At 45.0% G+C, this 24,963-nt stretch overlaps 1 protein-coding gene across 1 annotated transcript; it reads right to left on the minus strand.

The window, feature by feature from the left end:
• Positions 1-794: 794 nt before the first annotated feature.
• On the minus strand, positions 795-12,171 carry XAF1 (XIAP associated factor 1). Its single transcript, XM_037494506.2, has 8 exons — positions 12,113-12,171; positions 10,500-10,635; positions 9,749-9,805; positions 9,258-9,453; positions 8,046-8,128; positions 2,885-3,226; positions 1,106-1,178; positions 795-948 (listed from the first exon to the last, which is right to left on the minus strand). Exons 1-7 carry the CDS (start codon positions 12,142-12,144, stop codon positions 1,122-1,124), a joined length of 903 nt encoding a protein of 300 aa, XP_037350403.2. The 5' UTR covers positions 12,145-12,171; the 3' UTR covers positions 795-948; positions 1,106-1,121.
• Between the last annotated feature and the right edge of the window lie 12,792 nt (positions 12,172-24,963).

Below are 24,963 nucleotides of genomic sequence, written 5' to 3' on the forward strand. Positions count from 1 at the left end.
GAAACACCAGCAGAGGACCGCCTTTGTGACGCGCGGCCACCTGCAGGCCTCTGCTCGTCCTCGGTGGGCACAGGCCCTCCAACCCGGGCTTGCCAGATGAGGTGATGTGGTGTAGAGACGGGCCCCAGCGCTGTGCAGGAAGGCACCGGGCCAGGGGCTGGGTGCTAAAGTCCGGTTTGAGCGCGGGGTGAGGACGCGCGTGCCAGCTGCCCTTCTCTCTTCGCGCGAGGAAGCGGGTCTGCCCCGAACTTGGGGCTCAGGCCCGCGCACTTCACCACCTTTCCTGTCCTGACCCAGCGCCGGGTCCTGTGGAGTCCCTGGAGACCCCATGTGTGCACCCCCCTCCAGGGGAAGCGGCCCCTGCGTGCTGTCGCTGACTTGTGCTTTCTCCTCCCGAGACAGGACACCCAAAGGAGAACCTTAGGCAAACCTGACAACATTTGAAAACCGCTCCACCTTCCCAGTTTTTGCAGGGTGGGCACATTTAACCCAGCAAATTCCTTGTTCTTTCCCTCCCCAGCGAGGGCTCTCTGGCTAATCGCGAAGGCCAGGCGAAAGGCAAGGGGCACAGTTGGCATTCCTAGGCTTCCCCGGCTCACAGCCCTGAAAGGCATCCCTTTGGGCTTCGCCTACCTTCAGTTTCAGCTCTCCCTCCCACCCTCCATTTCTTGTTTTCTGCGTGGCCCCTTTCCTTGGGCACTGCCTAAGTATGATGTCCTGTCTGTGCCACCCTCACCCTGGGGAACCAGACAGGAATCTGAACACAGCAGACAGTGAGCAGAAGTTTTCAGGGAGAGAGTTTTTATTCTTTCAAGACTAGAACTGGGTTGCCCAAGATGGCAGTAAGGTGGTGCCCCTTAGATGCTGGCTCAGGACTCTGGGGCAGAATTGCTGGAACCTCTTTATCCCTTTCTGGTTTAGCTGTAGCTCTTGGGCAAACCAGCATCTCTGTGCAAAAGAAGGAACATACTTATTTAAATCAGAACCTTTTCTTCTACAAGAAAGAAACCCAACGAACAAACACATCTCTTTTCAGGAGTAAAGGCCACCACAGAAAGTAAGCAGGAAAACCAGTTGTAAAAACAGAATCTTAAATCGGCAGTACCTTTACTTTTCCAAATCTAGCTGGAAGTTCTCGTTTGCTTCCCCTTCAATGAAGCTAACCACCAGCATTTTTCCTAAAGAAGTAGATATAAAAAAAGTTTCATGTGTTTAAAGTGGGAAGTGGCAGTTCCTGGGACATCTCTGGATATTGTGTGAACACTGAGCCTCAGATGGAATGGGGACAGCAGGGAGCCCACCAAGCTAGGTGGGGCTCCTGACAATATTTAATAGCAAGGGGAGAGTGTGGTGGGGGAAGGAAGAGTGAACAGATTAGAGCACATCACACCATGAACGGTTATACAGCCATTAAAAAAAAAAAAAGCCACATCATTGGACTTGGAAGAATGTCCTGGGTATTGCTGAATCATAACATTAAAATGCAAAGAAGTGTGTATAATTGGACTCCAAATGGATATGTTTGTATGTGGTTATATAATAGGGTTGCCAGATAAAATATAGGATGCCCAGTTAATTTTAGAGAAACAAAGATTTTTTTTAGCATAAGTATGTCCCGTGCAATTATTTTGTAGTTATTTTTGTCCCAAATCATATATATATATATATATATTGCTCAATTGGCAAACCTATTATATCAGGATGGAGGAAAGTATGAAACAAATTGTGGGAGGCAAGAGAATATGAGAATAATCACACCCCAGCAAGCCTGAAATTCACCTATCTTTGTAAAAATATATGCTATGTGGACATTGAGATGCCTAAAGAAGTTAGAGAGAAAGATCTAGGCCTACCCTTATGTAAGGAGTGCACATCATAGGTTAACTGGAAAAGGAAATGACAGCATAAGGTGTATAGTAAAATGATATATGGAGAAAACCAAACAGTTGTTTGCAGTGCGTAGGGCTTTGAAGCACACGCATCAGCTGCTGCCCCTGGTATCTCAGAGCACAGGACTGTGGGGTGGGGTAGGAGTGGAGGAGAATTAGCCTTACCTTTATACTTCTTCGTTTGGCATTGTGTCAACTGGTTATAACATAATTTAATACTTCTATATTTTGAAAAATATCAGATAATGAAAGTTTTTTTTTTTTTTTTAAGTGAGTGAGGCATACAGGATGGTATTAAAGAGCACCAAGTTTTGGAATCACATACACGTGGGATTGCAGGCTGGATTCTGTTATTCTCTGATTACATAATCCTAGGGAAGCCAATCAGCCTTTCTGTCCTGTTTCCTCAACTATAAAATAGGGATAAAATATCTGCCTCTTGTTTATAATGAGCATGAACCACTTGTAAAGAGTTTTGCATTGTAATTGGCTCCTAAGAGTTAACTACCTTTAATACTACTACTTGTTATTACTAGAAAATAATCTAGAATGTAGAAATCAGGATATTGAGGGAAACAGCTATAAACCCTGATCTCCTAGGGCCAACCACCAAAGGACTTGGGGTCTTGACCAAGATTCTGATCTCTGGATCGCTCAGCCTTCTTTATACCGTGAGAGAGGTGGACCTCATGGCCTCTGCTTCATTCATTTACTCTGTAGTTTTGGATAATATGCTGTGTGTCAGCCCTGTGCTAGGAGCTGGAGCTGCAGAGATGAAAAAAGCTGGCTGTCCTTCAAAGGTGGCCTAGTTTCTGAGACTATACAAATAAGCCAGGTGGTAAGTGCTGCAAGAGAGAGGATTTGGGCACCCAGAGAAGGAAGAGCGAGAGAAGGGTCTTTCCAGTGGCAATGGCTGTGAGCATCTTGCAGGTCTGAGCTTTCCTTACGCACTGCTCAGATGTGGCCAGCCAGGCCAGGAGAGGACAGCTGGGTACCTGGTGTAGAATTAAGGTTGGCAGGGGGAGCAGGATACCACACTGAGCACATCTTCTCAGAATATCATAGGCTGCCTCATCTTCTGCAGGAGACGTGGTCCTGGGGTCATCCTCAGACTTGAAAGGAATAGTCATGGTTTTATTTGTGCTGCTTGGTGCTAGATTTGTTGAATCTTCCAAAAGAAGAGGAACCTTGTTCCTATTTTTCATCTTTGGACGGACATCTTTCTGTTCCGAGGAAGCTAGATATTCAGCAGTCTGACTTGGAGGGGTTGGAGAAGAAGTACTTGGCTTTCCAGCTGGAAAATATTTCACAGACTCTGAGACTGCACAACATTTTTCCTGCAATTGTGAATAATATATCAAATTAAAAGTGACTTTGGCTCTTGTTGACAATATAATAGACGAGGTAATCTGAACACTTCCTACTACAAACACAAATGTTGGGTAAAATATGACATTTGTTTAACTTTATAGCTGACTTTGCAAGAAAGAAAGAAAACTGTGTTCCAGGAATGAAGACCTGATTTGTTAGCACATGAGCTGACACTTGGGAGAAGATGCTGGGTCAATCTTATCACGAAGGACTTCGTTGAGCGATGTGAGTCTACATGTGAAGAGTTATCAGTAAGATTTCCCTTCACATGACTGGAAACCTTGAAGACCAAACTATGGGAACTCAAAACAATTTACTAATTGGAAAAGGAAAGTCACAGGGAAGGGTGTCTACCTTGGGTTGGAATTTGAGAAAGGCTCATGTTCATGAAAACTCAGATATCACAGGTCCCTGTCATTCATATATGTGAGGGGATCAGATTTATGTTAGCCTATGGCCTGGGAATCTCAAGCAGAAGAATTAACATAGAAGTTGTTTGGCCAAAGCAATCACAAAATCCCTCTGGAGGGTACAAAACCTCAAACTAGATCATACAGAATTCTCACAGATAGAGACTCATCAAACAGAAATTCACAATCCAGACTCACCAATACACAAGGAAGTTCTTTACCCTAAGTAAAAGTCATAGATATAGCCAATATCAGTGTCAGTCTCTAAGAAGTGCAGATAATAGAAATAAAGACCAGAGACTATTGAATATATTAATTCAAAATGATCAAGACAAAAGAATAACACCCTATGAGAAAAGAACAGGAAAAGTTGAAAGAGATAAATAAAACTTCTAGAAATGAAAAATACAGACACTGCACCTTAACAAATGAGCTTAAATTTGGCCAAGAAAATATAAATGGACTTGAAGACAGATTTGAGAAAATTGCTCAGAATATAGGAGCTGGAAATAGGAAATGTGAAAGGTTAAGAGACATAAAGCTAGAACAAGAAAATACAATATATTCTGGAGAGGGAGGACATGGGGGAGTTGGGGATTTGTAGAGAGCTGGGAATTTTTCAGAACTGATTAAGGACATAAATCTTTAGATACAGGCAGGAAAAATTCTGAGAAAGAGGGGGGAGTACATTGAGTACAATGAGTACAATGAGTACAATGAGTACAATGAGTACCAATGAGTACAATGTACACATTTGAGTACATTGTTCTGAGCAGGAGGGAAAAAAATATTCCTAACTTAGGTATATTGCAGTGAAACCACAAAAGATCAAAGGCAAAGAGAATCATGAAAGGGAAGGAAAAGCTTGTCTACAAAAGAACAGCAATTGCACATGGAAACAGACTTATCAAGAGCAATCATAAACGTGGGAAGATGGCAGAATAAATTTCAAAATGCCAAGAGAAAGTAATTGTTAACTAGTAAACTAGTGATACTACCATTCAAAAATGCAGAAAAAAGTAGTACCTTTTTAGGTAAAGATTTACTACTCAGGTTCTTGCTGAAGAAACTCCAGTCTGGAGATTGGGAAAAGATTCCAGAATGAGATATAAATTTGGGAGTGTTGCTTACTGAAGGTGTTTTTAAAAATCCTAAGATTGGATACAATTATTGAGGCAGTAAGTAGGGTTAAGGAGGAACACACAGGTTGAACACAAATTAAGAGGTTGGGGAGCTAGAGAAGGAGAAAGCAGTGAGGCAATTGAAAGGAGAGTACGGTATTCTAGAAGCAAGAAAGTGAACTGAAGAAGAGTGAACAGTGGTGGTCAATGCTCCTCATGAATTGAGGCCTGAGAACTACCTTGGACTTGGCAACATGAAGGTCATTGATGATTTTGACAAGACCTAAGGGATGGCGCTGAAGCCAGGTTGGAGAGGGAGTAAGGTTGGGAAAGAAGAGATGGTGACAGTGATTATAAACTACCTGTTTCGAAGTTTGCTGCAAAGGGGAGCAAAGAAACAAGAAACAACAAGAAATGAGATCAAGAGAAGTGTTTTTTTTTGTTTTTTGAGTCATGTTAATGTAACATGAAAGACAGAACTATAAAATATCCCTAATTTGCAAAGAGAGAGGAAAAGGAAGGGAGGGAGGGAGCTTATCATTATAATTTTTAAGATTTATTTTTACTTATTTGTGCACTGGGGGTCTAGGCCAGAGGTGCAAGGTGTAAGGGAATGCGTGTGTGAGAGGATGCACCAGAGACAGAGTGGGGAGCAGAACAGGCAGATCTACTGAAATACACTGCAGAGGGGAGCAGCGGGAGAGTCAGGAGAGGTCTGCTGTGCCACATGTGGGTTAGTTCTCTGGCAAGATGGAGATCGAACTCTTGAAATCCTGTTGCAGTGGCTGGTGGTAGCTTGATAGCGCTGAGACTTTAAGCTTTGTATCACCATGGAGACCCCAAGAGATTGAGCTTTTCAATGCAGCCCCAAAGGTAGCACTGTCAATCCATCAATGTTAAGTGTTAAGGTTACCACTTCAAAAATGTATCATAACATATGTTAGAACACATTGAACAGTTTGCTGTTGCCTCCTTGTGCAGCATATTTCATCTCTTCCTGCTGTTAGGAGGGGGTCTCCTGGTTGTAGAGAGAGGGGAGAGCTTTTGGGGCAATGATCTTGTGTAGGCAGGGAGGATGGGCTGCAGTGCCCCGGTCAGCTCTCGGCAGGAAATGGAAAGTGTCTCTGTGGTTAATGGGGGGAAGCGTGTGCGTGTAGCTGCTGGCAGGGAGGTCATCTGGCAGCGAGTGGTTACGGGTGTTCTATTCTCATGAAGTGGACAAATCGCCATCCCCATTTTCCTCAAAAGAAGAGGGAGGCTCAGGAAATCTGCATAGTCAATAGGTGGCAGAACAGAACTGAAGTGTAAGATTACTGACCACAAATTCAGTCCCATGTTTATTCGAGTCCCCCACACCTCTGAAGTGTGTTGCTATTCATGGTTGCCAGTCTGGACATTTGGAAGGGCGTAGTCAGCTTCTCTCTTGTTTGGGTGCTCAAGTATTTCTGATTCAAACAAAAGACATGGACCACTTATGTGATAGACTAGGCATCATGATTAAGGAAAACTAATGGGATTTGATGCCCAGCGAGGGCTGGCAAGCACTGGGCTGGGCAGTGCTTCTCTGTCTTGAAACTTCAGGAGCCTCGTGAAACTGCATGTTCTGAGTTAGCATTTCTCGGGGGTGGGCCTGGGAGTCTGCATTTCCAACAAGCTCCTTGGTGAGACTGTTGCTGCTGCCCCACAGACTGCACTTCCAAAAACAAGAGGCTGAAAGGTGGAAATGACCCAAATGTTTAGCAACCGATGAATGGAACCGCAAAATACTTCCATCAAAGGCATGAGGTGCTGCCCTCCTCAGCAACACGGAGGAACCTGGAACACACGATGCTAACTAAACGAATTACATCAGACCACATGGACTGCGCTAACAAGGAATGTCCAGACTAGATATGTTAGGGGGAAAAGGATGTCCTAAAGGTAATTTCATACAGACTTTGTGGACTCCACCCCCACCCCAGGCCAAAGCCAAAGACACTGGGAACTCCAAATCCCATCACCACCAAAGGGAAGGTGGCTGGGACCTGAGGGTGGGGTTAAGCAGCCAAGTGAGTATAAAGACAGACATGTGGGCTTTGGGGGGGTCCCCCATTTTGGCTCTCCACCAGCTAGCAGCGTCCGGCCAGCTCTGAGAGTGACTTTGGGTTTCCAGGTCGGCGGATCGGGTAGGACGCATTAAAGACTTTATTTCCCTATTTTCTCCCTGAGTTGTACATTTTCCTCATTTCCTTTTCCCTTGTAAATAAACCTTTTATTAACCTTTTGTGTGTATCTGTAGTGGAGTATTAATAAGTCCCTTTTAAGCGCGCGGGTGAGGACCCACAGCCAGGAACCCGTTCAATATTGGGGCTGTCCTATAACAGATACAGCCATAGAGACAGAAAGCAGACTAGTGGTTGCCAGGGGCTAAGGAGAGGAGGGGTGGGGAGTGACTGCTTAGTGAGCATGGGGTTTCTTTGGGGGTGATGTAAATGTTCTGGAATGAGAGAGGTGATGGTCACCCAACATTGTGAATATACTTAATGCCACTAATGATAAGTCTCATGTTACAGGAGTTTTACCATAATAAACAAAAAGATCTAGATCACTGCAAGGGTCTCAGATTCTGATATTCATGGTTCTCTGAATTAAAGGGTAAAGAAAGGGTAAACAGCTCTTCCCCGGGAGGAAGACTTGTGTTCCAAGGGGAGAAAACTTGGTAAGTTTCCCCACAGGGCAAACGCTCAGCCTGCAAAAGAAAGGAGCTATTCAGCAGAGAAGGCACTTCAAGGTGCTTAAAGCCACAGAGAAAAGAGCCTGAATGTGCCAGGCAAAATCAATCAATCCATCAAGCACATCATTAAAGCACTACTGATCCACTTTTTGTACCCAGTCCTGGAAAAATGGAGAAAGTCGTTCAGTTTTGGGCCCTCACGTGGGTCAAGAAATAATAAGGCAGATTCTCCTGAGCAACATCCAGGCTCTGAAGGTGGAAGAAGTTCCTAGGGGGGTCAGGGATAGCTGAAGCGGTCAGGTCAGGAGGCTCCTCGAAGGACTGTCACAGGGAGTCACCAAGGGCGGTCATCGTTATTTAAGCTAAATCAGCCTTCAGCAATTCATTAACCTCCCCCTTTGAACACTGCAAAACTGAACATGGGAAGCTGTAATATTCTTCGACGTAACACTGGGTGCAAAAATCTAACCTTTCCCATCATACTCTTTGGAAATATGGACTGGTTGTTGGCATCATTAGAAAATGACTAATTCCTACTCACCTTATGGTAGAAGTACATATTTTCTGGAATCTCTTGGTGACAATAATGACAGTGGACTTTCTTTTCAGGAGGACTTCTCTCCCCTGAATAAAGGAATAAGAAACAACACCACAAATGATTACCCTTGGCAACGACTAGTCCAGCTACCCCAGATGCTGTGGATGGCCTGCGCTTATGAGTATGATTTGCCTGGGCAGCACGCAGTCCTTATGGAGGGACGTTGTCCTGGAGCAGGACTGGTTTCCAAGGAGACGAAGGGACTGCTACTGCAGATGCCAATCCTGTCCATTGTGACCATCCTGTCATTTCACCATTTTCCTGGCTCTGTGATCCAACGAGGGCTTACCGTACATGCCTTTGTGGATTGTGTTAAAGCTGTGTTGGCTGTGTTGTGTTATTTTGATAGACTTATGTTGATAAAGTCATGTGGAAGTTGTGTTGGCTGGGCTGATGCCCAGCCATGTGGGAATGAAGGACATGGATGTGAATCTTAACCCTTCCAATTTTTCACTTGCCAAATTTGACCTTGGGCAGATTGTTAACTAGGAGATATTTACTGTCCAAAGTGTTTTAGACTCTTTCCACATGTGACTACATTACTAAAACAACCTGTGAAGTCCACGGAAGATCTGTCACTCATGGTGGCCGTGTCCCCTGAAACACCCACATAAAAAGGTAACTGGGTCAAAAGAACCTGAAATGTCTCCCGGGGGTCACACAGACCCACAGCTCAGAAGCTATAGCTAGTTTCCCTCTGTCCACCGTCATGGTGAAAAAAGCTCCAGATGCGGTGTCAGAAACCTTGGGTGTCTGTCTTATTTCAGCCCCTAGCAAGCCCCTGCTTCATTCTGCGCCTGGGTGTCTCATCTATACAAGGATACAGGCAGCATTGGATTGTGCTGGAGGAGTTGAAAGGAAGCGTCCCATGTAGCAGGACTCTGTCTGCCTCTCTACCCATCGCTGAGGCTCCCAGCCCCCAGCCTTGGGATCTTAGACTCTCCAGACCAGTCATTTGAAGCGGACACACAAGGAGGTCACTGTCATGTATAGCTTAAAACTAGTGTGGCCAGACAAATTTATAAAGTGCACATCTGTCTATCATCTGCCCACACACGTCTTCTGTCCTATGAGACCTTACATTGCTCGCATGCCATCCAGAAAAGGCTTCCCCCTCCTGGAAGCTTCTCTTTTCCTGTAGCCAGTGCTGCTCACCCTCACTGAGAGGGGCTGGTTCACTCCAACATGCGGCCCTGTGCTGGGCCAGCCCTCGGAGCATGATGGACTGGCCGCACTCCAGGCAGATCTTGGTCCGGTTGCCACAGTGGTGCTCGTGGATCTCCAGCTTGCTGAGGCGCACGACCAGCTCACAGAACTGACACGCAGTGGGGCGCTCCTGGCATTCTGTGCTCTGTGTGTGGGAGAGGGGACAGGCATGGTCACTGGCCTGCAGCGAGACAGGGGAAGGGGCAGAGCGGGGACTCTTTTGGACAACAAATTCTCTCTTGGGCTCAGGGATCCTTGCAAGCCCTTCTGACCAGTATCTGGGAGACAGGCAGACCTGTGCCCCTGGGCTGAGCTAGTTTGCTTCCCTAGCCTTCTTGAGTGAGAGAAGGGAAGTCAGGTGGAAATCTTTACTCCTGGCCCCTCCCCTCCTCCTCCCAGTGAACTGCTGGGGGTACAGGGGGATCTTGTATGCCTCTCACCTCATGGAACTCCAGGGCGTGCTTCTGTACGATCTGCTGACACATGGCACACCCGACCTGGATGCACAGAGAGAAACATGAGTCCCACCAGCATGTGCGCTTCCCCCAACACTGCCTTGTTTGGTCATATGCTTCTATTTTGGGTCTGTGATCTTCCAGAGGGCAGGGGTGAGGCATGGTCACCTCAGTTGCCCTGTGGCACCAGCCCAGCTTTCAAGAAGCATTTGTGGGATCCACTGCACTGAAATGGATGCCTGTGCTTGAGGGTCTCCAGAAAGACAGATGAGGGGCCCCTGACCATTGCCCCTCTTTGCTCTCCAACCCTGTTCCCTCAGCTCTGCTTCTTGGGCTGGTGCAGACTCCAGACAGTTAGGAAGATCTGAACTGAGCAGAGCTCTCTGGGAAGGACCCCATATCTACCCTAGAAGGGATTGAAAAGACTAGGAGAGAAATGTCAGCCTTGTGTGCTTTCTAGACCTTTCCTTTCCTGTGTGCCCTATTCACAAACCTCAAAAGACCTTTCAACCTTTCCTGAAACAGGGACCCCTTACCTTGATTGAATGCATGAGCCTGTGGGAATGGGAAAGCCAGGGGTATACTCAGTTTGGCGTGAGAAACTAAACTGAGATTCCGCCTCCACTTCATAGACATGAGTAGACACAGTGCAGGCTAAGTGACTTGGCCACGATGGAGTTGCTGCCATGTGGACGGGACTCTCATGGCCGCCCTGCCCTCCCTCCTTCCTGCTCACCTGCTGGTGCCCAGCCTCCTGGTGCTCGTCCATCTTCTCCTGTGGAACATGTTCCTTGCACTCCGGACAGGGGACCAGAGACTGCAGGCAGTGGGCCTCATGGAGGGCCAAGTGGGCCGAGGCTATGCTTCTTCTGCTATAGAATCAAGGGGGAGGAACAACAGGCTTATTTCAACATATAACCGTGGAGCCATTTTTCACAGCCAGGGCAGCTGGATTAAGACCTTTTGATCTTAATACATGATGGTGATGATGCTCCCTGGCCCCCTTCCCCCACATTGGTTGAAAATTAGAACATGCAAAATGATAAGAGAAGCGTCAGGACATTCTATAAGTTCTTATATTGTCCAGGTTGAGCAGGGATGTTGAGAAGGAGCAGGAGGGAGCAAAGGAGTCCCGAGAAGTCTTTGAGGGTAAAGGAGAAGGTCCATTATCCCCAACGGGCTGAGGGGTGTAGACACAGATTAAACATGGTAAATGGTACCCTTGAAAAACATAATACAATTTAGGTCAATTATACCACAGTGAAGCTCTTTTTAAAGCTCAACAAAAAAATATCAATTGCTTTCAATTTTTTTTTCTTGTCTTGAAGTACTCCCTTCCCTACCACGCATAGGCATCCTGAAAGGGCATTGCCAGCATTCAGCCAGAGTCCAGACAGTGAGCTCTACCCATCCCTGCCAGCAGGTGCACCTGTGCCACCTGCAGAGGGACCTGAGGCCCTTCTTGGAGAACTCAAAGCACCCCTGTTTCTGAGCCTCCCAGCTCCAGGGCAGGGTGTTAACACTCCTCACCCCCCAGCAATGCTTCCTTTATTGCAAACATCTCCTGCTTGAGGTAGCTTGGGAGAAAGGAAACTCAGGTCTCAGTAAAGGTCTAAGTGACGACAGGTGTGGCAGGCCAAGGGCTATGGCAGGAGGGCTATGGCCAAGAGGCATGGCCGAAGCCTCACCCCTTGGGTCTGAACAGACTCTACTTCTGCGCGGCCCAGGCAGACAGCACAGAGGCCATTTTCTTGGCCTTCTTTTCTTGCCCCTGGCCTGGTCACTATCTCCCTCAGCTTTTCTTTCTGAACCTGTTCAGACCCTGAAGAGCTAGGGTGCTTTAGCTGAAGCAGAGCTCTCCAGAAGGATTCTCCCTGGCACCCCCCCCCCCCCGCAGGTAGGGAGAGTGGAGGGTAAAGTGCTTCAGAGGCGGGGTCCCCCCGAGTTACAGGTATAACTGGACCCCTGCCCCAACACCCTCCCCCCCCCCACCTATCTTAGCTCCCCCTCAATGAGAGACTGGAAATGGTACCAGAGAATCTGATGAGCCCCTTTCCTGGGGAAAGACCATATGATCAGAACCCCAAATTTAGACCCCAGTTCTGCCAAATATGAGTAGCCCAAAAGGGGCAATGATCTTGGCCATTGACTTTAGGACTGTCCAAGAAAGTCTAAAATATCTTGGGGTGGGGATGCTGGTTCAGTGATATAGAGGTAACTACTTGTCACCCAGGGAACTTTCCACCCATACAAATGCCTGAGCCCTTTCTCCTCACTTCAGGAACAACCTTACCCTGTGTGCCCCTCTCACTAGCTGGCCTCAGGCCACTAGAGAAGGCTTTATCTTACCAGTTTCTGCACACCAGCAAGGCTCTCTCCATGGTCTCCAGAGTCTTTCTGTTGAGTTTCATTTCTAGCAGACAGAAACAAAACTGAAAGTATTTTGCAACCCAGAGTCCAGAAGGGAGGGGCTTTCAGAAATCTCGGCTTGGGGCTGCTCCAGGCTTCCTGTGCCTGCCGCTTTCAGGAAGGCCTTCTGCAGCACAGCCAGCCCAGCCTGCCCCTGCTGTCACCCAGGGCTACTGTCACCCACTGATTCTAAGACCCCGAGGGCAGGATCGAGAGGCAGAGCCTCCCCTGGACAGCAGCATGTCCTCCCCGGGCCGCTTGACTGCTCTGGTGGGTTGCCTTGTTCAACCTGAAGCTGTCCCTAGAAAGCAGCTCCTGGGTATCCCTCCCCCTCCTCTGGCCCCAGCTGGTGACAGCTGGGGAACAGGATCTGGGAGGAACTGTGGAGGTGGGGTGGTATTGATACTGGGCAGGTTGAGGGGCACCCCGGAATCCCCAAACCTACCCACTCTAAATAGATTCTGCCATTTGCCTTGTTATGGAAAACAGTCTGCCAGGCTGGAAAGGGCCAATATACCAACCTCATCAAGACAAAACATACTCTAGTGCATAAGAACTTTAACAGAAAGGAATTTTAATACAATAAATAAAGAGAAGATATAAGACAAAGAATGTAGTTTTCAAATCAAGTACTCAAAGTTACCCATCCCCTTGTGGGCAAATTCCCAGCCAAAAAGGGTTGGCCCAAAGCAAGGCCACTAGGGCTGGGAAGCTTGCCACAAGTCCAAGGCATTTTCTGGTGGGGACCCATAGGAAAGGGGCAGAAGGGGTCCCAGAATGTCTGGGACAGAAGGAACACAATCAAAATCAAGATAAAAGCTGCCCTTGTTAACCTCCCCACAGATGTCACCCACATCTGTTTCAGGTGTCTCCTTCCATGTCCCCCAAGTCCCTGGTACCAGTCCAAGGCTGGGAAGCAAGCGCAGCTTCTTCACATGTGTCTCTGCTCCATGTGCCTCCTCCAGGTCTCCTTCTGGCTCTCCATCCTTCAACCTTCCTTTTTCCAGTCTCCAGTTTCCCCTCCTCTCTGCTCAGCCCCACCCTTCCTTGGGTGGAGCAGGGAATCTGGAACCTCTCTTTTCCTTGGGGACCACCCTGGTACAGTTCTACAAATATAGATACAGATATATAGATTTGGTCATTCAGGTTGTAAATGACCAAACAGGGCCTTTTGCTGGTGTCCAGAAAGCCAAACTCTGAACCCTGAGAATTGTCTTTACTTGAAGGAGTTCAATCAAGGGAGTTGGGGTTAGGCACCCCAATACACCTGGCTTCCCAAGTGGCAGGAGTGCTGGGATTTTATAAGGGATGAAGGAAAGTAGGGAAGTGTCAGGCCTCACATCTCCAGGTCCCAGGAGGTGCCAGGCATTCTAGGCGGCAGGAGTCAAGGTGTTTGACTTTCCAGACAGGTTTTTTCTCAGCAACCAGCAGATGTTTGTTTCTTTTCTTTCTTTCTTTTTTTTTTTTTTTTTAAGATTTATTTATTTATTTATACAACCCCTGTGTACCATCAGAAGCACGGGAGGGTGAGATAATTCACCAAAGCCAGAGCAGGGAGCAAAACAGACAGATTGACGAAATACACTGCTGAGGGGAGCAGCGGGCGGGACAGGAGAGGTCTGCGCGCCATGTGGGACCCTCGCTGGAGGCTAAGGATCGAACCGGCGCTGCAGAGGCTGCGGGCAGCTTCTCAGCCCAGCGCTCAACCGCTGCGCCACCGGGGAGGCCCCAGATGTTTGTTTCTGATGCCACTGTCAACTCAAAGAGACAGAGAACTTTATCAGGGAATGCAACACAATCAATTTCCAAGTTCCCAGGTTTGCAGCTAAAGCCAGTTAACAGTTAATCATAAGGAGGGAACAGGAAGCACAATTCAGTGAGTTAACAGTTAATCCTAGAGGGAATGCAATTTAGTCAGTGAACAGTTACTCCTAAAGAAGGAATGCGATTCAGTGGTTGTAGTTTAATTCCAAATTGTTAGTCTAGAGGTATTTTCTGCTGCAAAATGGAGGGGATTGGCTACAAGGTGATCAAAATATATTTCTCATACCCATTTGATCTTCATGCACAGTCCCTGGCTCAGAGCTCCCCAAAACCTTGGCATATCCTAAGTGCTGAGCGTGATAAAGGTGTCTTTTGTTATGTGAATGAATGCAGCTGGTTGCGCAAGATTAAAAGTTGAGAACTTTCAGTTCCACCCCTTAACCTCCAGGGATGGGAGAGGACTGGAGATGGAGTTCAACTCCCAATGACCAATGATTTAATCTACTGTGCCTGGGATGTTAAGTCTTATTGTAACAGGGTGGTCCCCAGGAAAGGGGAGGTTCCCTGCCCCACCCAAGGGAGGGTGGAGCTGAGCAGGAAGAGGAGAAGCTGCAGAAGAGACTAAGGAAGGAAGCAGGATGGAGCCAGAAGGAGACCTGGAGGAGGCGCATAGAGCCTAGAGACACATGAAGAAACTGCGCTTGTCTTTTGGTTGTGGACTGGGTGACACAGATGTGGGTGAGACCCGTGGGGAGGTGACCATGGCAGCTTTTATCTTGATGTTGATTTTGCTCTTTTCCTTCCGGGCTTGTCCGGTTGTTTCTGGCCCTTTTCTGTGGGTCCCCACTGGAAGATGTTTTAGACTTGTGGCAGGCTTTGGGGCCTTGTTCTGGGCCGATCCCATATGGATGGACTTTTACCCACTAGGGGACGGGTAACTTTGGGTGCTTCATTTAGAAACTAGACTCTTTGCCTTACCTGTATTGTTTCCTAGTTTTATTAAAGATCCTTCCCATTAAAGTCTCATATGTTTTGTGTTGATGCGGCGGATGGCAGAACCCATTTAGAATAGGCAGGTTTGCGGGGTTTTGGGCTGCCCCTCTCCCTGTCCTATAACATTATAAAAACCCAAGTGTGTGTGTGTGGGGGGGGGGAGGCCTCCCCAGTGGCGCAGTGGTTGAGCGCTGGGTTGCGAAGCTGCCCGCGGCCTCTGCAGCGCCGGCTCGATCCCCGGCTGCTCCCCAGCCACCGGAGGAGGGTCCCACATGGCACGCAGACCTCTCCTGCCGCCCGCTGCTCCCCTCAGCAGTGTACTTCGGTCCTTCTGCCTGCTCTGCTCCCAGCTCTGGCTCTGGTGAATTCTGCTTCTGACTGTACCTATCACTTGTATAAATAAAAATAAATCTTAAAAAAAAAAAAAACCAACCAAGTGGGCAGGCTTCAGATAAGCTGCAGTTGGTGAGCACGCGCAGGCTCAGAGACCGCATGGAGCTCCCTGCCTCCCCCCCACCCCCACCTTGGCCCTATGCATCTGTCCCAACTGACTGTTCCTGAGTTCCATTCCATTGTAATAAATCAGTGATCTAGTGAGTAAAATGTTTCCTAAATACTGTGAGCCACTCTAACAAATTAATTTACTGAAGAAGGGGTGGGTTCTGATTTATAGCCAGAGGGTCAGAGCACAGGTAATAAGTTGTGGCCAATTTGTAGGCAGTAGATCAGAAACACAGGTAACCATGTGGGCTTGGAATTGACCCCTGAACAGGAGGATGGTCTTGCGAGTCTGATCCCCAGATTCCTGCGGAATCTGATACTGTCTGTGGGCACACAATGTCAGAATTGAGCTGTATTAAATTGAATTCTTGGACACCTTGTTGGTGTCTGAAAATTGTTTGGTAGAGGGAAGTCTCTGCACCCACACATAGCACTGGACATGGGAACCCTTCCAGGTGGGAACGGTTGTTGTTGATTTTTTTTAGGAAGATAATAGGATTAAGGAAAATACCCAAGCATGGTGTAGAGACAGGAGAGGACACAGAACAGGTTTTCTGATCCAGGAGACCGGGTAAAGGAGGAGTCAGAGTCTTCAGTGGCTTTTCAGGCTTTTATTGGGATTTACCGGGTACATGGCAGGTAGGGGTGCTGGGGGGCCGGGAGGCTGGCAGTCCTCCCAGCCCCCAGCAAATCCTCACCCTATCTGGGCTCTCTGGTGCTCTCCCACATTCTCTCTGCTCCTCTCATGGCTCTGCTTCTCTGCTTCTTTCTCGGCTTCTGCTGGCGTCCCTGTGATGCCGCCTGTAAAGCAACCAACCCATTCTTAGCAGGTTTATGAACGGTTCTAGCAGCCACATGTTCTTCGCCATGGTTTGTAGTCGCTCCAACACTCCTCCGTACACTCCACTCCTCCACCGTTAACACCGCACTACCACCACACCGCACTCTGCTGCACCACCCTTATAAATCAGTCTCTTAGCTCAGGTGGACCCACTTCAGGTGTCCGCCATCAGGCATGCACCCAGGATCACAGGGCTCCCTCATCTATCCTGATGGCGGAAGGGCAGAAAAGCCTGATACCTTGTACCTTACCCTACACCGCCCTTTAAAGCCCAGTCTTAGCCCAGGTGAATCCCGTCTACCTATGCCCACACCCTACTCCAGGTGCCCGCCATCAGGCATGCATTCAGGACTGCAAGGATCCATCATCTATCCTGATGGCAGGAGGGCAGAAAAGCCTGATACCTTTTACCTTACCCTACACATGGGCTCTAGCCTGCTGCCAGACTAAAATTCAGGCACCAAATGAGAGATAGTGTGCAAATGATCAAAGCAAAGGTGGGAGGGAAGAGCAAACAGACTTTTAAACATTTTCTATGTTCCTGACATCATACTAAGCATCTTACAGGCATCACCGAGTTTCATCTGCCCAATAACTCTGGTGTAAGAATGACTAGTTCCATTTTGTAACAGCAAGATGAAACAATTTGTCCAATGCCACACACTGAACTGAGCTGGGAGATCTCACGCTGGGGGCCTATGCGCCTAAGCAGCTCTGAGCCAGGAGTCAGAGACCCAGGTGAGCACCAGATTCTCTTCCTCATCAGCTGGGCCAATGCCTAAATCCCTCTGCTTTGCTTCCCACTCTGTCTCCTGACAGTCCTGACAGTTCGCTACAGTCCTGACAGTAGCGAAAAGCTAAGAACTTTAACATGTGTTATCTCCTGTGGAGATCCCCAGAATACAAGGGTGTGGTGGAGCGGGGTGAAAGAGGGCTGCACAGGTGAGGTGTCTTCAGCTATGCAAGCACCGGGGTGCAATTAGAAATGACCTTGAGATCTTCCTCTACATCTTAGTTTTCATTTAAGATGTTTCCTCTTTGCTGACTGTCCCACCCCTTCCCTGACATATCAAAATTCCACAAAACCAACTCCTGTGTTCTCACTGACAGAGGATCTGTCTCCTCTGCCTCTGGTTATTGCAGGCTGAATTGAATGCAGGGACATGATGCGTGTTTGTGATAATTAGACAGAAGGTAGAAACACAGCAGCCATAGCTGTTTCCTTTTGGTTTTTAAAGATAACCTAAGTATAGAGCTAATGCAGGAATATGCTTTTGTTAAGAGGATTAGAATATTACAGATAAAGCAAGCTTTCTTCAGACTTCCACGCCGGCTCCTGAGTCATTGCCGTTTTCCACCATGTGTGTACTGAGGCACGTTGCAGTTGGCACAAAAGCCTGTCCCCATTCCCACCGCAACATGAATCGGTGCTGTGGGCTTGCATGATTTCATTATTCTGCCACCCGTCTTTGGCTGGTCACCAACTCCTCCCCAACCCCGAGTCCCATGAAAAGCTAGATGAGAAATGCTCTGTTGTGAGCTTAGAATTCTTCCCCGGGACATTGGCTGCCTGCTTGGCAGCTGTCGGGAGTTTCCGGCCTTGTCTTTGTGTCCCGCCTGGCCTGTGGGTAGGGGAGGCGGGCGAGGGTGGTCACAGGGAACCAATCCCTCAGACGTGCTCTGGCTGGGCTCTGTGTTACCTTTCACTGGGAGGGGAGAAGGGGAAACAGGAACAATAATCAGACCTCGATGCACCGATTTGAGGCGAGAAGGAGAAATTGTGTGTGAAAGCCAGACAAGGCCATGGAAGATCAGAGAGAATATTAAAAGACCATTTTTTTAAAGATTTATTTTATGCATACAAGAGCTGGGGTACAGGCCAGATGCGCGGGAGGGTGAGAGGATTCACCAGAGAGAGAGAGCGGGGAACAGAACAGGCAGGCTGACTGAAATACACTGCTAAGGGGAGCAGCGGGCGAGCCAGGAGAGGTCTGCCGCGCCATGTGGGTTGCTCTGAGGCCGGTGGGGATCGAACCGGCACGGCAGAGGCTACGGACAGCTTCACAGCTCTGCGCTCAACCACTGTGCCATGAGGGAGGCCCCTAAAAGTTAATTTTCAATGGTTGAATTTGAGAAGGGATCTTAGGTTTTATTCCTTCACAAGATGGCTATGCTAAGGAAAATGATATAACAACAGAGATATTTCACTTCCCAGACAAAAATTAAATGGTGGAACCATGCACACTCCTGTCAGTGTGCCTTTAGATGGGTCCTGTGGTCAGAGTGGCTGGGGCCATGGGAGATAGGATTAGGGAGCACACAATCTCCCCAAGTACATATGTTTGGGTGGGAGTTTGTTCTTTAGGCCACCATGTAATTGCTCAAATGATAAGTCCCTGGATAGGAAGCAAGCCTGGCAATATCTGTGGTTGTGTTTGGGGAGGACTCTAGGCCTGACTGGGCAGCCAAGTCAGGGGATGCCCTGCCCAGCTGCACCTAGCTGGTGCAAAGGGGAGGAAAGTTGTCACTAGAATCACAGGCAAAAAATAGCAGCTCCAGGGCCTTCTGTGTGCTTTTGTGTTCCCAAGTGCTTCCCCCCCACCCCCCAATTTCTGGCAGAGGTCTCTTTCCATACATTCTCAATTTTCCCTCCTGGCTAACGCACCTCCCTCACTTTCTCCCACCCAAGCAGCAATCACACTCCACTCCATATCCCCAAAGGGGCGTTTCAGGGGTAACTGTTGCTACATCTCATGGACGCAGGACAAATGATCAAGCACCTCAAGGCTTTGTCTCTTTTTGGGGGGGGGGTAAAAAAGAAATCTTGAGTATCTTTTCACTAGCAGAAGGATGAATTGCAGGCCCACATGTATTTTCTTATAAACTGATAAACTTATGGTATGGATAATTACAGTGCAGGACTGCAAGTGTGCTTTCTTTTCCTTATGATCTTCTTCAGAATACTTTCTTTCCTCTGCTGGCTTTATTGTAAGGATATAGTATAAAATATATATATATATATATATAAAACATACAAAATATATGTTCATTTATTATTTTTTTACCCAGAAGGCTTCTGGTCAACAGCAGATTGTTAGCAGTTAAGTTTTTAGAGGAGTCAAAAGTTAGATATATAGATTGGCATTCTTAGTCACCCATTGTTCTAGGGTCGAGAGTAATCTGTTCAGTGAGGATGAATATCTTGCTTTAGGTCTATCTTGGGACTTTCTCAACCCTCCCTAGTGAAGCAAGGGGTTAGGAACAGTGAAAGAGATAATGGTCCATTATTGCCAGTAATGGTTGTGTTGGAAATATAACTAGGAAAATGAACTCTGCCATCTTTCATTCCAGGGACATTTTCGTGATGGGATGCTTACTGGCAATGCAAGTGAGGCAATACTGACTAGGTAACACTGTGGCCTCATTGGCGGGAAAAACAGCAGATATTTAGTCATCAAGATCCTAGGGCACAGGTTGGGAAAAGGCACATTTACATGCAAACCGAAGCTCCATCCCTCTGTCTCCTTCCTCCACCTTTACTTCCAGGGTCAGCTATGTCATCCCAGTGGCAGATGAAAAGTACCAATTTCCAAATGATCAATTTCCAAATCGACCTCATGGATCCACATTTTGGAGTTATAATAAGAGAAGTCACTTTAGGAACCTTACCTTCTGCTTGCACAATTTTCCTTCTGTTGCAATTCTTTCTCGATTGTTTTTGTACAATCATGTTCAGGACACTGTCTTCTTTTGGTTAAAATTAAGCAAAACTAGATTATTTATTTACTCACATCTTGTAAATGACAGCTGGGTTTTGTTGATATCTTCTCTGTTGTCCTTATTTGCTTCTTGCTTGGCTCCTAACTTTATTTAGAGACCTGAACTTCCAGGTTCTCTTTCTCTTTCTATTTTAAATAAAATTTGATCTTTCTATAAATTTTGTTTTTGGGCTGATTGCTGCACTTAATTCATAGAAATAAAAAATTTATGACTTTTAAAATATTAAAAAAATTAATGAATGTTCACCCATGATTCAGCTTAAGAAATAAGAAGTTAGAAATAATAGTTGAAATCTCTTGTGTAGTCAGTTCTGTTTCCCTTCCTCCCCATCCATAATTATGCCCCTGAATTTGGAGTTTGTTATGCCTTTGCATGGCTTTTGAACATTCACTTCTTAAAATTATTGCTTAACATTTACTATTAAACATTATTATCATGTATGGACCCTTAAATGATATATAATATTGTATTTTCATGTCGTTAACCTTGTATAGTGGAGCTAAAATGTTTATATAGTTCCACAACTGACTCCCCCATCCAGTCTTATATTTTTGAAATTTGCCCACATCCAAACATTTAGCTCCAGTTTATTCATTTTCATTGCTAAGAAGATGTGCCTCAAGTTGTTAGCCCATTCTCTTGTGAATTAGGACTTAAGATTTTCCTTTTATCATCATTGAAAATAATATTAAAATTAAAAATCTTCAAAGTAAAGGACATTAATATATTCAGAAAGACTTTCAAAAAGATACTTTCTGAAATAAGAAGAAAATGTCATAAAAAACTATTTAAAGAACAAAAAGCAACCTTGGAAGTTAAAAATATAATAGCAGAAATAAAAATACACCTCAATAGAAATATTGGAGGGTCATTGAGAGAACGTCCCAAAATATAAAGCAAAAAGACAGACAAGGAAAACTCAGAAATGGTGAGAAAATTGGACTACTCATTCAGGAAATCTATTGCCCAAATAATAGGTGTTTTAGAAAGAAGAGCGCAAGAGAGAGAGAGAGAGAGAGAGAGAGAGAGAGAGAGAGAGAGAGAGAGAGAGAGAGAGAAGTTGGAGAGGAAGAAGTAATCAAGAGAAAAGTTTAATAAAAATTTTCAAAGTTAAAGGACATCAGTTTGCTGAGCATTCCAAGTACTCAGTACAAAGAGTGAAAAAAACTGACAGAATTTTAATGGGGATTTTCAGAACACTGGGAACAAGGAGAAGATTCAAGGGCAAGAATGGATTTAGATTTTTTAAATTGTGGCACTGGAAGTGAAAAGACTATGGCCTTAAGAGGGAAAGTGATTTTCAGCATAGCATGCTATAGTCAAGCAAACTGTTAATGGAGGATGGATGTAGAATATTAGATTGAATTTGGTGGTAATTTATTTAGGACATATGCATATTTATCTGTGAACTAGCCTACTTTTCCTTTTTTGAGCTGTTCTTGTCTGCTTTTGGTGCTGAAGTTATGTCAGCCTCAAATAAAAGTGTATGTTTCAATTTTCAGGACTAATGTATATAATACATTGTATGTATTATATAATACATTATTCAATTATTCCTTGAATATTTTACATAACGCACAAATTAAACTTTCTGGGCCTGGTGGGGTGGAGAACATTGTGGGTACTCCAAAGAAGACATAACAGATGGTGTAGGGTAAAAGAGTGAAAATCAGGCATTTTTACACCCTCCTGCCATTAGCATCTATGACTGGCACCTGTTGTCTTGCACGCCCACCTGTAATTATGGACACCTGGGCCTAGAGCGCACGGGGCATGTATGTAGAAACGACAAGGGGATATAAAGGTGGAGTCACTCTGCAATGGGAGGACAGAGGAGAGGAGATAGCCAGAGAAATGCTGAGAGAGAAAGCTGTCTGTCTCTTGATTCAGCATTAAAGGCCTGTAAAAATCTACAGAAGACTCCAAAATTATCTTTCATCTGCGAGAACCGACAATGAGCCTGCCTGGCTTGGGATGGTTGCAAAACAGATGGCCAACAAGCACATGAGAAGATATTCACTACCTCTTATCAGGGAAATATAAATCAAATGAGCTATCACCTCGCGCCTATGAGAATGGCTCTTATAGAAAAGATATAGACAGTCAGGGCCAGTGAGGATGTGGAGAAAAAGGAACAGCTCACACTACTGTGAGAATATAATTGGGGCAGCTACTGTGGAAACAGTATGGAGAGTCCTTATTTGGGGTTCTAAATAACACCCTTCATAAAAAAATAAACTCGCTTAGTTTAGAGGGATAGATCTCCATATGACATCTTGACCAGTGAAATGCAATGTGCCTTAAAAATGGACATATTTGACCAATGGAAATGATATTCCCCATATATATTTTATCTTTTCTATTGATGGACATGTTTGAAAGTAAAAAGAAAAGACTTAGACAAGAATTACTTGCCATTCAGCAAGAAGGGGACTGAATAATTCAGGCAAGTGGGAAAGTCTGAGTTCTTACTCAGCTCAAAGGAATTTGTGGTTTCACATTTGCCTGTCAAGGCCACTATTATTATTTCATGACACAAAACTTTGGACCCAGCTTCAATTTGGAAAAAGGCTCAAAGTTCACATTTTAATTCAGATGTCATTTATATACGCAGTGATAAAAAAGAAACTTGCCTAATTTAAAAACCACACATCCCTGTTTTTTTTTCTCTCTCTCTTAAATACTCCTACACACCACCCCCCCAACAATTTTTTTTGAAGGAGACTAAATTTTCAGTAAGTTAGACGTTAGCTATTCTTATTTGGTCTGAAATATTTTTTTTCCTTTATCTTATTACTTGTAGCTTCACTAATGATTTTCTAGTATCAAACATATGTAGGCCCCTTAAAAATGTTATAAAATTTATTCTACAATATTTAAAATATGTTTAAAAATATAAAAGATAATACAATAGCATATTCATGCCCAGTTAAAATAATAAAATGTTTCATATACAGTGGCAGTCCACACTTTAAGCCCAGGCCGCCTCCCCATCACGTTAAAACTAGATTATATTTGTGTTTATTTATTCTTATATTTCTTGTATTTTTAATACTTCTGTTTGTGTCCTAAATGAAAGGCAGTATTACATTTTATATTTCAAATTTTATAAATACTATCTCTATAAATATTCTTCTGTAACTAACATCTTTTACCAAAAAATATAAGCTTTCATCAAATATATATAAACTTTATATTTTTGTGTATAACTCTAACTCCTTCATATTTCCTGCTATCTAAAAATTTGGCATGCAATTCTCCAGTTTATTCCTTCTGCTACTGGATATTTCAAATTTTTTGTTCTTGCAAAGACAATTACCAACTTTTTTTACATGTCCCTTTATACATGCAAGGGAAGAGTTTTTTTTTTTCTTTTTTTTTTCCAGAAAGGTATCTATGGTTTTATTTTATTTTTTTTTTCCTTTTCTTTTTTTTTTTTTAATTTTATTTTTATATTCCCCCATACAATTGCAACGCCCCATTCTGACCCCAATCCTTCCCCTCCCGCCCCCCACCCCCCAAAAAGTGTCTCTGGTTCATAGTTTTTTGTTGATTTTGATTTTCACTTTCTTATATTCATTTTCCTGGTCCGCAAGGGAAGAGTTTTTGAATTCTAGGTCAGTGATCTTTGAACTTCTTGGCTCATATTTTCCTTAAGATAATTTTGGGAAAAATTACGTTTTTCTTCCCACATTTTTAAGTTGGCATCTAAAAATTATCATGTTAAATATTAACTTGAACCATATGAAAGTGCCTTATTTGTAGGTTGAAAATGACTGAATATGGACAATATCATATGCCTCAAGCTAATAATTGCAAGGGATATCATGTTTGATTGTCATAAACAATATTTAAAAATAAGTCCAGGGCCTCCCTGGTGGCACAAGGGGTTAGGACGCAACCCATGAAGCTATTCCCAACCACTGCAGTACGAGTTCCATCCCTGGCCTGCCAGGGAGCAGCCACATGGCACAGCAGGCCTCTCCTGCCTCGCTCACTGCTCCCCTCAGCAATGTACCTCAGTCCACCTGCCTGTTCTGTTTCCCCCTCTGTCTCTGGTGAATCCTCTTACCTTCCTGCACCTCTGGCCTGTTCCCCAGTTCTTTTCTGTGTAAATAAATAAATCTTTAAAAAAATAAAAATAAATAAAAATAAGTCCATTACTTCATTTTTCAAGATGTAGCCAGTAGAACCTAATACCCTAGTAATTTGATACTTGCTAAAATATTCAAATAAGCTCTTCCTTATCAGATCAAAATATTATGTTCCTATTTTGCTCATTATCTTTCTCTCCACTTAGTTCATAAAACCTGTTTTTCCTGTGAAGTTTTTTATTGCCTCTCGGTCATATTTTTTTGATATGTGTACACAAAAATATGTGTACACAAAAATATGTGTACAAATTGAAATACTCACATTTTAAAAGTTTCTTAAGACAGTAAGTCTTTTTTAAAAAGACTTATTTTTATTTATTTATGCATACAAGAATTGGGGTGTAGGCCAGAGATGTGGGGGGTGAGAGGATTCACCAGAGACAGAATGGGGAGCAGAACAGGTGGATCTGAAATACACTGCTGAGAGGAGCAGAGGGTGAGACAGGTCTGCTGCACCATGTGGGTTAGCTTAGCTACCTGGCTGGGGATTGAACTCAAGCTGCAGTGGCTGGTGATAGCTTGATACCGCTGAGACTTCAATCCCTGCATCACCAGGGAGGCTCAAGACAGTAAGACTTTTAAGTGTTAACATTTTCTTCTGTTCATAGCCATTTTCAGTACATATTTGATCAGGGCAACATAAATATAGCATTGATTTTGATCAATATTACATCTAAAAAGGACATTTAATTGTAAAGGCAGTTCAATCAGAAAGATGGATAGGACTTTTTTTGTTTTTAATTAGTCATGGATGAATG

Source organism: Talpa occidentalis, unplaced genomic scaffold (assembly GCF_014898055.3).
Source record: "Talpa occidentalis isolate TD23 unplaced genomic scaffold, MPIMG_talOcc4v2.1 talOcc4.7, whole genome shotgun sequence".
NCBI classification, from domain to species: Eukaryota; Metazoa; Chordata; class Mammalia; order Eulipotyphla; family Talpidae; genus Talpa; species Talpa occidentalis.